The 17,404-nt window shown below is 41.8% G+C and overlaps 2 protein-coding genes across 2 annotated transcripts; one reads left to right on the top strand and one right to left on the bottom strand.

Annotated features, from left to right (window-relative positions):
• Positions 1-1,483: 1,483 nt before the first annotated feature.
• On the top strand, positions 1,484-2,923 carry LOC141009963 (transmembrane protein 179-like). Its single transcript, XM_073482702.1, has 4 exons — positions 1,484-1,888; positions 2,329-2,466; positions 2,557-2,635; positions 2,750-2,923. Exons 1-4 carry the CDS (start codon positions 1,587-1,589, stop codon positions 2,921-2,923), a joined length of 693 nt encoding a protein of 230 aa, XP_073338803.1. The 5' UTR covers positions 1,484-1,586.
• An 851-nt stretch (positions 2,924-3,774) lies between these two features.
• Positions 3,775-12,054, bottom strand: c16h14orf180 (chromosome 16 C14orf180 homolog). Its single transcript, XM_073483961.1, has 6 exons — positions 11,796-12,054; positions 9,907-9,937; positions 9,042-9,150; positions 6,546-6,712; positions 6,282-6,414; positions 3,775-5,495 (listed from the first exon to the last, which is right to left on the bottom strand). Exons 1-6 carry the CDS (start codon positions 11,936-11,938, stop codon positions 5,290-5,292), a joined length of 789 nt encoding a protein of 262 aa, XP_073340062.1. The 5' UTR covers positions 11,939-12,054; the 3' UTR covers positions 3,775-5,289.
• Between the last annotated feature and the right edge of the window lie 5,350 nt (positions 12,055-17,404).

Genomic DNA, 17,404 nt, shown 5'->3' with positions numbered 1-17,404 from the left:
CTTTACATCTTGATGTATCAGAAGCAAAACCTTTCTAAGACAATTCACCAAATGTCTTTTCATCCAAACACTTTGCATCATCCTACATCTGTAGGGTGTACATCAAGGCAAGGGGGGTCTGACTGTGCAGCTTTGTTGCCCACTGGAGGGCACTGTGAGCGGCACTGAGGCTGTGTGGCTGAGGGAGGTTGAAAGACACCTTGGCCAGCTCACCAGATGGGCTCAGTGAAGCATGTCAGATGGCTGTGACAGCTACCTGCCCTTCCTTAAGGACTGTCACCATGTATAAACAAACCATTACTCTAATTTGTGAGTGCACTGCCTTATGTGTGTGTACCAAATGTGTGTGTACAAGGGCATGATTGCATTGAGTCCACTGAATGAACATGCTATAATAGGAGAGTTGCACCCTATCATAAGTAAACATTCTTCTCCTTTCGGATGTTTATAAGGTATTTACATGAATCGCTGTGCAGCCTGAATTTGTTCAAATCAGCAGATGCTTATTTGAGATTTTAGAGGAGATAATAATGTTTCCAAAAATAGCAAATATATCAGACTGAATTCTGGGTAAATGGATAAAATGATGCACAAACTGTCTAGAATATTTACGTTTGATGGAATAGTTCGGAGGCCCTGCGGGGCAAGAGAGAAAGTTTTTTTTCTGGCTATCCATTTTCCCAGTGTGATCTAAATTATTTTTTCTCCTGTGTTTATGACTTGACACCTGGCAAAAAAAAAATATAGTGCCAGGATAATCCTTCTAAGTTCTGTAAGTTTTTTATTCATGAAAACGAAAAATAAATAAATAAATAAATAATTTCCCCATGACTGAAGCCAAGTGACCTTTTGGTGACCTTTTGGAGAACATGTGTCATGTGTGATGTGTAAAACCAAGTTGTTGTTGTTTTTTCCCCCTGAAAATGTTTTTTCCCTCCTAAATCTTTTTACAGCCTGGGAAAAAACAAATCATGCATGGAATTTTTTTTATTTTCCTCTATTTACCTCCTTTTTTCTCACATTTTTTCATAGATAAAAAAAAGAAGAAAGAAAAATATTAGAAAGATTATCCCAACAAACCCCTTTTCACCAGGTCTCAAGTCATAAACACAGGAGAGAAAATAACTTAGATCAGACTTTGAAAATGGATCACCAGAACAAAAGAAATTCACACTTGACCCTCAGGGCTTCCATAGAACCATAAAACATTAAGACATCGCAAAGCTTCAATGAAGAGCTTGAACCAGCTGAAACAGAACATATACACCATTCTGTCAGACAGTCAGAATGATAGGATGAACTATATCTGAGGGGAAAATTGCATCTTAAGAGGTTAAATGTCATAGTTAACTGCTGAATACTTCAACTGTTGCAAATGGGAACACCATTGAAGAGGAACATCTCCACAGCCTGGATGTAGATAAGATGGAGAGCCCTGAAGGCCTCAGCCTGCTCATTAATTTGCAGCAGAGCGCGTCGTCGGATGCTGCGCCCCCGCTCATCGCTGCCTCCACTGCGCAGCCGCAGTCTCTCCAGGACGCAGAGAGCAGAAGAGTGAGACAGGGATAAAAAAAAAAGAAAAAAAGATGGCCCTCGATAATTTAATTTTCGCCCAGTGCATCCTTTATTTTTTAGCCTTCGTGTTCGGATTCATCGCCGTGGTGCCTCTGTCCGAGAACACGGAGGATTTCGGGGGGAAATGCCTGCTCTTTACGCGGGGTATGTGGCAGAATGAGAACATCACTGTGTCGAAGCAGCGCTACATCGTGGAGGAGTGGGGACCCGAGTCCTCCTGCAGCTTCATCACTTTTGTCGGGATAGCGTCCCTCATCCTGTCCGCAGTGCAGGCATGGAGGCTGCTGTTCTTTCTGTGCAAAGGACACGACGAGTGAGTGACATTCCTCTTGTGCTCCATCAACACAATTCAATACCGGCACCAGAGAAACGCTCAGTAGGACAGGCTCAGGTTTAACGTCTCTGTATATGTGTTTCTCACACGCCCTTATACTGTATATACGTTATTCTGGCTGAATCATATGGAGTGCATGTGATGTAAGATGTGATATAATGTTAAAAGCCTGTGAATGAGCCCTAAAAACGATTAGTCACTGTCGTCCTCCATCATAAAGATGGAGGGAATAGCCTTTGAAAGATCAGAATCATACTGTGGCTCACACATTCAGCATCTCCATCACAGCAAACTAAATCATGCTGTATGAGAAAAAACTGACTGGCTTTTATTTTTATAGGCCTACATGTTCCAGAAGAAAATGATTGACACTTTTTTTTTTTGTTAACCTCTTCCGTTCCTGTTCTACCTGCCCGCAGCTCCATCTTCAACGCCTTCCTCAACCTGCTCATCAGCTCCCTGGTGGTGTTCACAGTCTTCCTGTCCAGCACCATCGTCAGCGTGGGTTTCAACATGTGGTGCGACTCCATCACAGAGGGTGGGACCATGCCCAGCAGGTAAGAGAAAGAGCAACTTTTCAGACTGTGATCATGACCATACAGTCCAGTGGTCCTCTTGAATACCAGCTTATGTTTGTCATGTTTTAGCTGCGAGGACCTGCAGGACACTGATCTAGAACTTGGCCTGGACAACTCTGCTTTCTACGACCAGTTTGCTATAGCTCAGGTGAGACTGTTTCATTGTTACCTGAAGCTCAGTCGTGTTACGACAGAGGATAGGGCAACTGTAAATAAAATTCGAGTTGTGACTAATCCTCTTTCGTAACGTCCCTTCCTTCAGTTCGGCCTGTGGGCTGCCTGGCTCACCTGGCTCGGCATCGCAGTCATGGCCTTCCTGAAGGTTTACCACAACTACAGACAAGAGGACCTGCTGGACAGTCTGATCCACGAGAAGGACCTGCTGCTTGGCCGCTCCTCGCGCCGCGGCTCTGACTACAAGACCGGCCTGATCTAGAAGCACAAACACTCACTCACACTCAACCGTACAGTCCTCTCGCCTGCCATGAGAAACACCAATGTTTGCCTCTGTAGACAATCAACTTGAATTGGCTTCCATTGATCAAAACGGAAGGTTTTAGCTTTTGTTCTCCAAAGATAATTGATTTCCCCTCAAAAAACTATCCCTCTTTATTGAGTTATCATCTATTGTGTGCATTCCTCTTCAACACATACAATCATACTTTAGCTGTGATGCTATTAAAACAATTTAATGGAGATATACACCCAGTTTTTCTAAACTCAACACAGTATTAATAACTAGGACAGATTGGCCGATAGATCATGTTGTCTTTGTGAAACTTCTGCATGGACCTAATGCATGACAAATTAATAGGGTGGTGGTTTTTAGATGTGAAGGGATGTTCTTTTGTTTTATACACCAATAATTGTGTTCCTAAAGTAGGCTTCTTTCTGGTAGGGTGCACACTACTTGAAGAATTTGTTTGCATGCTGCAGCAGAGCAAGACGATGTGTGCTTTTGCAGTGTATTCACACGTTTATCAACAGTTACAAAAGGTGTTTTATATATAAAAGTGACAAATTGTAGTTCAGAACATTCATGGATCAGGCAGCCAATCCAGAAAAATGCTTTTAGCGACCTGTGTGAGATAAAAACAAATCCTATTTTGTGCCATATACAGTAGTAACTCAGGCTTCTCCTTCACTTTATAGGCTACAAACCAATATACTGTGTTACTGTGAATAGACGCACACATGTACCCTGCATGCATCTCTCTCCCCGTTACATACACATCACACACTCGCCTGCTGTAAGAGATTAGAGGAAGAAAAAGCAAAATCACCTGCTCGACTTTGATAGGCAATGACAGTTTTATTCCAAACAAATCATAAAACGGTTAGGAACTAAGAAAACCCTCCATAAAGGCACTTCTTTCAAAGTGACCGTTAATGTTTGGACAGCCGTGAAATGCAGCTTCGAAGCTAAATGTGCATATACAGGACATGAGTTCACTGGGTATTGTTTTATTGCTGATGACAATTTAGTTTGGACAGTACAGAGCGGATCTTTCCTCCATCCAGGCGTTATCAGCCTTATATTGCTTTGACATTCAAATGTGAAATACTTTTGCTTTTTGAGTTCCCTGAAACCTGTTATATAAAGAGCAATGTTTTACTGGAAACTATGTGATGTGTGTTATTGCTCACAATGAGAGGTCTGTGGGGTGTGCATCACTGTGCCCTTTGATATCCTATAATCCATATGTGTGGTGGTTTGGCTGTTTGAATTATATTTGCTTCATCTGATAAAGGGACTCATACAATAATGTACAGTATCTGATTCTATTGTATTTCTGTGTTTGGCCTCATATATTCGTAGTAATGATGTAGTGATGTGAGGGGTTCATCATCCATGCATGTGTCCAAAGCTTGATGAGCATTTGACATCATGGTTAAAACCTGAATATTATTGTTTTTTAAATAGAAATGTAACAAAAAGTTTAAAAAATTTAAAAGAACCGAATTGGATATTTGATGCAGATATACAGTATAGAAGAATAAATAACATTTAGGATAAGGGGATATTTCTGTGGGATTCAAGCGGTTATAAAGAGGAACACCGTCAAAAGCATTAGCATTCGTTCAGCTTGAGTATATTCTCTTCGACGATAGATAAGGAGAGAGAATTCATAACATTGTGCTGCAGGAATCAGCTGAAGATAGTCGGTAAGGAAAGAGGTGTTTTTCATCTGTTAGTCATTCAACCTGGTCCTGTGAAGTGATGCAGCCCTGTTGTTTTCTTTCTCGTTATCCAACACATTTGTGCTTCCGCCCTCCTCCTCCTCTCGAATCCGTTTCCAAACATCTCTACATTCATATATGTGCAAGGCTGAATATTGTGATAGTCCTTATATATTGAGCCATATATACACATTCAGTTCTGTGTAATATCTGATATACACAAAAAATCAGGTAACAAAATAAATATGTGCATTCCATGGAAACATTCACTCGCATACGATAGACTGTGACATGAAAAAAAAATCAGATGTTTGTGGTGATTAAGTGAGCGTTATATATGAGCTTAAACATTGCACATGTGCAAAATCATTTCAACTTAAATAGGAGTGGCATGCCCACCTCCTTAGTACATATATACATACAGAAATGGAAGCTACATATTTCTGGGATTACACGTTTCCCTTTCACTGTGAGAGTGCTTCACAGAGCCTTGCCAAATGGCTGAGGTGTTTGTCGGCCTGGGCTCCTTCCAAGTTAAGAAAAAAGAGGGGTCTGATAAAAAAACAAAAACAAAAAAAGACATAAAGGAGGCTCCATTTCTCCCCCTGTGGTCGGTTTGAGTCACTGCATGGTCAGCCATATCCAGCAGCCCCACAGAAGCTGTTTCATGTGCAGCAGGTAGACAGCCAGAGCGGCCTCCAGCTCCTCGCACACTCGCTGCGGGCGCCGGCGGTCCGTGCAGTACATGGCCACGCCCAGGAATGACATCAGCAGGAAGAGGCAAGTGAAGAGGGCGAGGTGGGGGCGGGACTGTGTCGTCTCATAGGCTGCAAACAGAAAACCAGAGAGCAGTTTTTCACCATTTTTGGTTTGTAAACAAGCATTTGAATTAATCATTCTCTTTACTTTACTAAAAGAGTGCAAGAGGCAAGCTCTGTGGTGGTGGAGGACGTGATGTGATAACATACAGTTTATACAGTGCAGTGTGACGCAAACTGTGCTTTCAAACTGTGTTGTGAACATCATTAAAAAAGGGGCGTGAGTGAAAAGCTTCAATCTATTTTACACGGCAGGCAACAAAGTTAATCAAGTGTTTAACCTGAAAATGAACTGAAAAACAGACACATATTTACACCCAGTGGACTTTTTTTTGGATCAGAAAAGCTTGTGTTGTGTCGCCCTCATGCACATTAACACGGTGATTCTCTCAGACGGACTTACCACCTAAACAGTCACTGTAAGGAATGTCTGTGAAGCCGACAGAGAAGAGGCCAGTCAGTCTGTGATGTGCTTTGCCCTCGTAGACTCTCACACTATCTCTCTGGAGCAGACTCCATGGTGCCTCATTTGCATGCATAATGAATTACCAAAGAGTAAATCACTTGCTCCTGTTTGGGAGTCTCTCGGCATTATTTTTAAATAGTACTGAATCCCTCAAGGCCAGTAGTTCACGATGCAATCACAGGATGTTTTTAATGCATTTTGTTCTTTCTCTTTACTGCTAAGTGTAAACTTGTGTTACAGACTGTGCGTGTTAAGGGCCCTCTTGTTCTCATGTTGTGCAAACACATCGAGGCGTCTCTGACTGAGCAGTTTGTTAACTGTTTTCTCACCATGTACTGTGGTCTCTGGCTCCCTGAATCGAACCCTCCGTTCGCCTTTCCGTCTGTGGTTTGGTTCTGTCTCTGACCCGTAGATGTGATTCGGCCTCTTTAGAATGGAGGTGGGTACTTTGACGTTGGTAACCTGCGTTAGATACACCTCAGGATAAGTTCCAAAACGTGACAGCAGTTGGAAGGCACAGATCTTTTGCAAACAAACTGCTCGTATACAGAGTAACACTGCAGAAGACGCCTGCAGGTGTTCGTCAAAGCTACCTTAGGTTTCGGCGTGTCCTCCTGTTGGTGGTGGGTGTCCTTTCTGTGGCGGACCTCTGAGTGTTTCTCCCGGTGGGAATGAGGAAGACAGTTGACAGTCGAGTCCCTGATGGACTCTGCAGCAGCGAAGCGCTTGGACAGCACAGACACACACTGACCCAGGGAGTCTAGAAAGAGAACCATGACCATACATGAATATAGACCTGAAGAGTCTGCAGTCTGAAGACAGGCACTGAGGTGAAGTCAAACATACAAAGTTAAACATGCAAATGTGCCCCGGGAGAAGACAGCAGTGTTAACTCTGTCAGCTCCAGGTAGAGTACAGCTTAGCAGGTTCATGTTACAACTCATTTGTTTTTTCCCCAATGTGTTTGAGCTAAAAAGCTTTGATATTCCTACTCACCAAATTTAATTTGACTTGATCTCATCTTTAAAAAGAAGTGCCACTGCCCAAAGAGGTAAAAAGTGAGCCTCAGTCTGACTGCTCCTTCATTTATATTGTCTGAAAGTTTCCTGTATCTCTACTAAATACAGTATATGTACAACACTGGCTGATGAATTAGTCACTTGGCTGACTGATCAGTGATTTAATCAATTGATAAGTCAATCTATTACTGTTCTGGGCCATTTACAACTAGAACCGCTTCTATGGAGAATGATCGCTTGAATGAGAGAGACAGACAGGCAGGCAGGCAGGCAGACATTTGGATGTTAATGAACATCGTTTTTAATCTTTTACACAATTCCAAATGACTTCTTGTACCTAGATAAACATGTTCCTGAAAAACAAAACCCAAAAAACAATAACTCTTGAATCATTTTCTATCCTAGTTCTCACTTTTAGGCTGCACCAGCTAAAAACAAAGCAGGCCCACCCACAGAAATGACTGGGCCCCTGTAAAGGTTCTCTTACATAAATACATGCAGAATGTCTTGGCTGTTATTGATATCATCCTCTTTCTCACAGGTGGTGAAGGCTCCCTCAGTGACACTAGCTACCTCTTGGCTAGTTATTGTTCATATCGTTCAAGTTTGTCATTACATTATTCTCCCTCCTTTTCTTCTCCTTCTTTTCCGGCATCCTGATTTGTATGCAGGTCTTGGCATAGCACAACATTAGCTAGTAGTAAGTTTAGATGAGTGAATTTCTCAGATCACGGTGCACTTTCAATGTTTCGATGTTGTGTCATTAAGAAATGGGCTAAATTTTACTAAAGCAACAACAAATAAAATGTACATTTTTGCTGTAATTTGGTGCACAAATGCAGGACAAAATGCAGCTGCGTTGGAGGGAAGACAAGAGTATTTTTCAAAATAAAATCTGGTTATCATTACTTATATTTAGGATGAACATTATTAATGCTGGCCTCCATGGGGCCCGCTAGTGGCTGGGCCCCAGAAATCTTTCCTGTTTTTCCCCTCTTTTGGGCGGTCCTGGGCCAAGAAAAGAACTCATCCTTACTACATAGATGATTATTATTATTTATTATTCTTTTTTTAATTGCACAACCGTAAGATGAGATAAAATCAGAGGATTAACAAAAATAACAGATGTGTCAGGAGAAGTCAAGACGCCATCAGACTTATACTAAGGACCCAACCCAACCCAAGCTGATCAGCTGAGGGAGGGTGACTGGCCTAGTTTACAGTGAAGAGTATCTAGAGGACAGGAGCTGTAAACGTGACTCTGTTGAAGCGTCTCACTGTGGGTCAAAGAGGATTTCTCTGTGTACAATACAAATAAAAGGTCACAAAAAGTGCACAGTTCTGATCTGCAATAACAACTACAACCACTCTCTGACCCTTCACTCTTTTATCATTTCACCAAACACGTGTCAGACCCCGGAGGTCTGAGAACAGGGAGTGTTGTAAATCTTTGTCTTTATTTGCTGCACACTCCTGTCTTTATGTAGCTGGCCCTGTTCAGCACCGCTGCCTTTGGAAGCTGACTCAACAACAAGCAGGTTTCTACGTATTGCTTTTAACACCACAGCACTCTTCACTAAAATGCAGAGTTCCCTCTTAATGCAAGCCAAGCATACATCCTGTACAACAAACTGTGCCCTCAAACTGTCACAAGGCAACTGTTCCTCTATGCTCTGCATAAAAGCACTTCTGTGTCCAACATGAATGCGAGTGTTTATTAATTTAACATCTGACATGGCTTAAAGGCTAACTGAATTACATGAAAAACATCCTCCGCGTGCTCTGTGCTCTCTAAAGCAGAGAGGAGATAACTTGTTCTTGAGATTAACATCACTGTTCTGGCAGTGTCATGCCTCCCGAGACAGTAAGGGCTCCACCCTCATACTTCAGACTGCATGTTAACACTGTTAAATTATATACTGCAGAGAAAAGTGTCCTACCCTGTTATTTCACAGATTCATACAACTATGTTTTTTTTTTCACTGCCTATTCATCTACATACTGTACACTGAGGTTCTTTTCTCATGACAACAGTGTTTACTGTGTCAGTTATCCCAGCTGATCGTTTACCTGAATATTCAGTCTTGCCAATCTCAGCGTAGACGGTGGCCATAAGCTCCAGGCTTCTGGCTGTAATAGGGTGGTCATTACCAAAGGCCCTCTGGTGGATCTTTGTAGCCTGAAAGATGAATGAGCAGACAGACAGGATGTGAACTGGTGGAGGAAGTACTGAGATATTTTACTGAAGTAAAAGTAGCAATACCACAGTGCAGAAATACTCTATTACAAATAAAAGTCCTGCACTCGAAATCTTTCGAGTGACAGCATCAAAATAAACTTAAAGACAACATCCGCGTTTAAATTTGGTTCTCTATTAACTTTGCTTTCACTATCTGTCATTGCACAGCCAGAACAGGAAAAGGCCCTGTTTTCACCGGTCGCTATCCCCAGGTAACAGTGGAACAACTGGAATAACTGTGGAAACTCTACACTGCAAAAGAAAAATAACTCCACTGATGAAGGAGGCAAATGTGGTGAGAACGGAGGGTTAAACCTGCCCACTTACTGATACAAAAGAGTGTTTTACTATGCTTTTTCATAGCACTGAGATCAAGGTCAGGGTTGCTTTTTGCTATGGACAGTAGCCAGGCTGGTAGCTGGTATCTAATAGGCTATGTACTGCTTTTAATAACAGATCATAATTTATTTGTTGATTTATATGTTTGTATTGTATTGTAACTAGTAACTAATGTTGTCAAATAAATGAAGCAGTGTGAAAAGTACAACACTGGCCTCCAAAATGAACTGTAGTAGAAGTATAAAGTAGTGAAAAATGAAAATACACAAGTACAAGTACCTCAAGAATGCACTTAAGTAAATGTAGTTAGTGCTATAAAATGTTCTGTCTGAAAAGAGGATGATGAAACTGACATACCTTACCGCTGTATTCTAGAGCAAGATGAGGTCTGCAAGGAAAAGGAAAAGAAAATGAAACATTAAACTGAAGTTAAATATTTTGTATTTGCTGAAAACAAAAGCAGTCTCACAGAGTTATCAGATGAAATCTATCTCCGCACATTCTTCTTCCGTGTAAATGTTTTCAAAGACAACAACAACCTGACCTTAATCAAATCTACTGGCTCATGCATTGTCAGGTGAGCGGATCTGTTTCAGTGAAGTGAGCAGCAGAGAAATCTAAACATGCGTGTGCTGTGCTTTGATTAGACACGGAGAGCAGGGCTGCAGGTGCTCAGGCGCCTCACGGAGGAAGTGGAAACCTTCTATTTCTGCCAGCGCTGACTACCCCTTTCTATTGGCCAGGGTAAATTACAGAAGGCATGGCGCGCACAGGTTAGTTTACTGACTTGTGCCCTTCCTCCACTCCTCTGCTTAGCAGTAAGCTAGGTGAACGTGATGTGGTGAGGCTCTGGCAGCTGTTTCTGCTCATATCTGACCTGGAAAGTCAGCCAAGGACATTCATCACCCTCACACCCTCACGTGTGCCTATAGATGTAGAGCAAGCTCTGTTTAGTGTGACACATGTCAGCTTTGCTGTTCAAAACCCACGCTTCCCTTCAATTAGTAATGGCCAGGTGTCAGTTTGCGCTGCTTTAGAAGGTCCTTTTCAGGGGACATCCGATAGGCAAAGACAGAAAAGCCCTTCAGCGTCCCAAAGGACTTCCTGCGACACCGCTGAAAGATTCAGGAAGTATTATAACTTCCTGTCCAAGAGCAAAAACCTGGGGCTTAAGGTGGAGGTATGCAAGGAAAGATTAAAGAGCAGAAATTCCTGCTTAGCCAGAAACCCAAGCCTCTGGGTATAGTCATGCACAGTCACTACCATCTCATCTAAGTTTAACCACTCTATGGTCCTTGCATTAATGAAGCAGCGTGACCAGCGCTCGGTCGAGCATACCTTCCACCCCGTCACCCTCTCTGGCAATCAGGTTAAATGGCCTGATCCAAACAATGACAACAGAGGCACAGAAAATGGGTGCATGCTGTGGCCTAACATAGTACCCCTGCAACAGGAGCCACCAGATCCAGTTAAGGTGTTCCTCCTGTGACACTCACGTAGAGCGCGGTGTCTCTTTTCTGCACATCTACAGGGAAATTCAACGCGGGCTAAGGAAGGCTCGGAGCTAGAGTTAAAATAGCTTGAAAAATTTCCATTCCAGAAAGGACGAATGTGTGGACGTGGAGGTTTTTTTTTGTTCGCCATGAGGGAAACGGTAAGAGCATCAACGGCTGACTTGACCTTCTATATGTGACACATAACTATGAAACTAAAGTGTACTTCATAAAGGCAAGTTTTTTAGACTGTCACACAAATTTACTCTTGCAAGCCAAATATTCATTAAAATATTTATCTCAGGATTATTTCAGTCTGATCTCATAAGCTTTATCAACAAATGAGCTTTTTATAGCTCCAAGCTGCTGCTTATGTAATAAAACTTGATAAGAGTAACATTGCAGTCGTTTCAACAATGTAGTGTTTGCTTTGTTACGACTGAGTCAGGACTGTTTTCACTTCAGCTTTGTTAAGTAATGAAACCTCAAATACAAGGGAAACACACACACACACACACACACACACACACACACACACACACACACACACACACACACACACACACACACATACATATACATCTAACTTTTACAAAACTGGTGATATGATCATATCAATGGTCCTAAAAGTGACTTTATTTAACAATACATTCACTCATAATGAGCCTACTGGGGCCCCTAAACTCACAGAACATGTAATGCCCCATTAATTACTTTACAACAGAAGCTACAGCAGGACACAGTTTTACCTACTGTTTGCTCATGATGCACAGCTGGGCCAGCCGTTCGAGGTGCTGTGCCTGGGAGGCCTGCTCCGAAAGCTCCTCTGGGGTCGTCCATCCCGCGGAGCCCAAAGTAGCCTCCTCCTGAGGCCCTGTTACACAAACACAGGGCATGGAGTCACAGTCAGCGCAGCCTTTCCCTCTGGTTGTCTATTTATCCCTCTTTCCTCACTGTCCTTTGCACTCTTTCCCTCTCTACCACTGCACAGAGCTTGAAAAAGAAAGCTCAAGTGTCTGGCACCGCTGTGGACTTTAAGCCTGAACAGCAGAGTGGAGCCAACTGAGGACTGGAGACACAAGAGCAGAGATAAGAGCAGGACAGAGGGAGTCAAACAACACACTCACCACGCCCACTGGAACACACGCATGCACAGAGTGAGAGTGACGAACACAAACATACAGCGTGTACTGTACACAGCACACACGTACGACAGTGGGGCTGGAAATGACTCTGGCTTTTAAACCATATGCCATGAGCAAATGCAAATAAATCATTGCAGCAGGTGTTTGCATTACAAAAAAAGCGCAAAATGTCATTTATGTCAGCTGTCAGTGGGGAAATAGCGAGAGGGGCTCATTTGAAAAAGCCTCTGAGGGAGAAAGAAAGCTTGTGAGCTGCAGCTACAGTGCCAGCTCTGCCCCTGGAGGAGTGCAGCATTCAATCCAACTGAGTGCTGAATCAGGGGCTTCAGTATTGTACAGCGACACAGAGCTCCTAATGAGCAAAGCGTGGCCATTTGTCTTCTACTACGTCTGTCCCCGCTCTCCTTCGCTGTGCCCAGCACGCTACACTGCGCTGCTGCCTCAGCAGCAGACAGAGAGGAAGAGGCAGACGTCTGGAGCAGCAGCAGGTGATGAATGAGCAGCCTCGCTGTGAATCTGCTCGCTTAGTCCTCCAGCAGGTACATTGTAAACAAAGATGGAGGTGGATAAAATTCATACTGGCTGAATGGTTTCGCAGAATAAAGTAAAATACAATTATGAGGTACATGAGCTTTACTTACTCTACTTACTTACTGAGTATTTCTATTTTTATTTTATTTTATACTTTGTCTCCACTACATTTTGGAGCCAAATATTGTACTTGTTACTCACTACATTTATTTGATAACTTTAGTGACTAGTTTCTATTTCTATATTATATGCTGCATCTGAGCCAAAGCGCAGAATTAATTAAAACAATGTTGACAGGCTGTCAGCCACTGACTGTTTACAGCCTAAAATTAAATGAAAAACAACAACAACACAATTTTCTTATGATTTCCTAATAATTTCTTGACACTTTTCACTGAAAGAAACATACAAATTGATACTTATTATAGGGAAATAGAGACAAGGTTTTGAGACTGGCAATCCTTACTTTGGCTGTTTTCATCTCAAACAGTTCATCCAATTATATCCAATATATTTTAAAGACTTCTTCAAATATGCTGAATTATTTACTTGCCTGTTGACAAATTTCACATAATTCACAAGTTACAACCTGACCTGAGCATGGACTTCTTTGGAATCAAATAAGTGTACAGAATGATAAAGTCTCTATATTTTACATAAAATGAGTATCAAATGACACAAGGAAATTATAAGTAAAATAAAGCGTTACCATAAACCATTAAAGTCAAAGTCTGAGTCTAATCCTAGGCTGCATTATATACACGCAATACCAAAAATGCATTCACAGTATATACCAAGAAGTATTGATCGATAGCTTAATGTCAAAAGTACTTGCCTGTGCTCCCCTGAAGAGCAGTGAGCTCGATCAATGCCACCTCATAGAACATTTTCTCAGCCTGAATGAACTGCAGAGCCTTCCCATCTGTTTATATAGGTGAAGGATCGGTCTCGCATGTCACTGGGATTAGTCAGTCAGTTGTTGAAGTTAAAAACAGCATCATGCCCACTGTTTTTTTTTTTTTTGTTCCGTCCCTTTACAGAGTGACACCTCCAGGCAGACAGAATGTGTGTACTCCAAATCAGATTGTTGTTCTTGAGGTTCTGGATCTGTGTCTATGTCATTGTTTTGTGGTTTTGTATTGGATTTCTATGATCTGTTTAAATTGCTGACTCACACTGTAGATGTATCTGATTACACGTCACCGTATCATCTCATATTATATTCCGATTTTAAAGTCTGGTTTCATCTTCTTCTTTTTTGTGTGTTTTGATTCCTCTGAATGGCACTTTTGTTTCCTTGAAAAGGCCGTCTATAAAAAGCATCCTAAAAATAGAGCCCTTTGTCTCAAGCGTTCTGCGTACTGAGAGTCCGTCCCGCTGTAAAATGACACCACTGATGCTTGTCAGGTGAATTTAAAGACCAATGGGACGAAGAATGCTTAAAATAAACACAGCCTCGCCTGTCTAAATGTCCTACTTAACACCAGATCTCTCATGTGTAAAACGCTATAAATTCCATTCTGGGTATTTCACTTTTCATCACTGTGCTGACACGACTTGCCAATTTTACTTTAATACATCTGACATAAAATGAAATACTTGCTGCTTTTATATTGAGGCTGGAAAGATGGACAATTGGTTTCCACTTTTACAGAACAGTTAAGCTTGGAGCTGAGAACCACAACAGCTGGTTTCCTTCACTTTGTCACAAGGAGATTTAATGAAAACCATGACACAGTGCTGTTAAAAAGAGACAGACAGATTAAAAATTAAAATTTTTCCTTTTGATGAGTTCTTCAAGATAGCGGAGAAGATGATGGATGGTGAAGGCTGGATGTTGGAAAGCTATTAGTGCATGTACATCTGAATAATTCAATGTACAGTACAGTAAGAGATGACACAGCAACCTGTCATGTAAAGCCAGCATTCTTATATTATTATTGTACACAATACTACAAAATTTACTACAAAGTGCTCTGAAGATGTCCTCCTATATCACAGCATGCAGTATACCTGTGAGTCACCTGGGAAGGAGGCGAGTATGAGGTAGGCCATCTGGGAGGGAGGATTATCAGAACAGCCATAATCAAAGGTCAGAGCACTACTTCTGTCTGCTATTTTTAGCCTGGCTGGACCACAACAACGCCACAACAGGAACCTCACACAATCCGATCCAAGGCACGTGTGCTCTACTTTACTCCTATATATATATACACACAGAGAACAACCTCCCATGAACTGGCAGTTTGACTGCAATCCAAAACTCGACAGGAATTTACATTAACGCTTGTAGCTTCAAAGGCACATCTGATCACACATGCCACACTGGAATATACTCACGAACACTCCCTCTGCCTATCTGTTACTACTCTTTCTGTACTGTACTGTACTGATATTCCCCTTTATTTGAGATTAAAGTCAAATCACCCAGGTCAGCATACTTAAAAGAATAATAAGAAGCATGTATCAGTAAACACTCAGCAGCCAAAAGAGCTTTTGGCTTCGGAGAAAGGTCACTTGTGGATAACTGCCAGCTCTGATAACAAATGCATCAAGCCATAAGCAGGCGAGGCACTGCCACTACCACTATCAGCTGCACCTAATACAGTATTTGTTTGGAATAAAGCCAGCGCTCCAGCATTAGAAATCAAGATACTTTGAATATGTAAAGTTAGCTTTGTTTCTCTACTTGTGGATTTGGTTCAGGCAGCATGAGAAGAGATTCTGTTTGTGTGAAACTCCAATGTTCCCACATCCTCTCCCAGTTCGAGCACACTGACCCTTCACCTGCTTCCCTAGAGGACTGCACTGCAAAGACCACAACATCAGTGTCAAAGCTCCTTTTGATGCTCATGAGAACTCCCGCGGAAAACAAATGGGACCAGTTCTTGGAAATGTTTTCTGGAAACTGACCGCATACTTAACTTGCATAATCATGGTATTCAGTCACAGAATAGGTTCTTGCTTGTTCTAGGGAAAGAATCATTCTATTACAGCACACCTTATACATGGGATGATCTGCAAAAGGCCTTAAACCTGGACTCTCACCACCACTGCTGCTGTTCAAAGCCCTAATTTCAGATTTCATTTTAAAGGTCCAGTTCGTAAAATAGTTGATTGTCGAATCTCAATCCCAATTCATCAAACACTGATGCTTTGGGTTGGTGGCCGGCCAGACCTACCAACCCAAAGTGTCAATGGACCGGGACCTTTAAAGGGTACCCTGAAAACATTTACAATTGCTTAAAGGGTCATTTCACCAATTTTACACATTAAAGTGTGTTTACAGGTCTTGGGGAGTACTACTGCATATATGAAAAAAAAATAGTATAAAGCCTTTTGTAGCTCCAGAGGAAGCTGCATGTAATCTGATTATTTGCCTCCAGTGATGTCACTCAGTGGCTACATTGCATTGTGGGTAATGTAGGCCCCAGGTTTTAGAAAGGTCCACTGGTCAAGCACTGCAGTTGTTTAAAAACAAATGATCAAAATACAACATTTTTCTTCCTTTCAAAGTCTGTCGCTTACATTACCCACAATGCAACTCGGCCATTGAGTGACATCACTGGAGGTCATTTATCAGATCGAATCCAGCTTTCTCTGGAGCCACAAAAGGCTTTATACCAAATTTTCGCATATGCAGCAGTATGCCCCAAGGCCTGTAAACACACAGTAATTTGTAAAATTGGTGGTGTTACCCTTTAATGTTTTTTTCTACTATACTTTAATCTGTTTATCACAATCCCTTTATATTTTATACTTTATTCTATTTATTTCATCTATTTTATTATTTACTCTACAGCATGCTTATTATCCTATTTTTGAACTTTTAAATCTTGTACTATGTTTTTGTTGTTAACTATTTTTTGTTTGCAAGCATTGGTCTACATTATTCTGTCCTTTGAGGCAAGATAATAAAGGTTGATATTATTGAATTGCTCCTCTCTGCCCTACTAAACAATGTATGATATGTTTACATTTTCATGGCCTTACACTAAGAGTTAAACAATGTAACATGGTAACTCTACCATACATACAAGGCCACAGCATTACTATTGATGATGTGATGTAATAATGTTCTGTATGTCAAAAGATTTAACCCTGTCACAGTAGATGACCCTCTTTAGCAGATACCTTTTCATGCAGAGAAGTGGCCCACCACCGGCTATTGATGAAGTGAAGCTCAGCAAATCGACCTATTTTGGAAAACGCGGACAGAGAATGCTAGAGCCTTGCTGAGGTAGATAACCTGAGCTGGCAAGTTAAGTGTTGGAGTGTCTCAGTAACGGGGAGAAGAGCCATGGAGGTAATATATCCTGAAACATAACACCTCTCTATTATCTCTATGTCCTATACTGCTATAGTTTATAGAAGCGGCGAAGTGGGGATGCGCAGACTCGTCAGTGCAGATACAGGTTAATTAGTGCTCTCCCACTCTGTTGTGCAGAGATAAGAGCCTACAAATCCTCTTATGAGACAGACACACAGCCTGAGCTACACACAATACGTGTGGCATTCTGGGACAAATGTGTTATTATGAAGTCGCCAAAGACATCCACTCATCCCCCCTCCGTTTACACCGCTTTCTATAAAGGGTCTGCATCCTCCATTGTGCTGGAATTTGCCATGCCTTCCACCACTAACAATCCTTTACATGTTCACAGAGGGAATGCTAGTTTATAGTTA

The sequence above is a fragment of the Pagrus major genome, chromosome 16 (assembly GCF_040436345.1).
Source record: "Pagrus major chromosome 16, Pma_NU_1.0".
Taxonomy (NCBI): Eukaryota; Metazoa; Chordata; class Actinopteri; order Spariformes; family Sparidae; genus Pagrus; species Pagrus major.
Note: the sequence above shows the minus strand (reverse complement) of the source record. Positions and strands in the feature narration are given on the sequence as shown.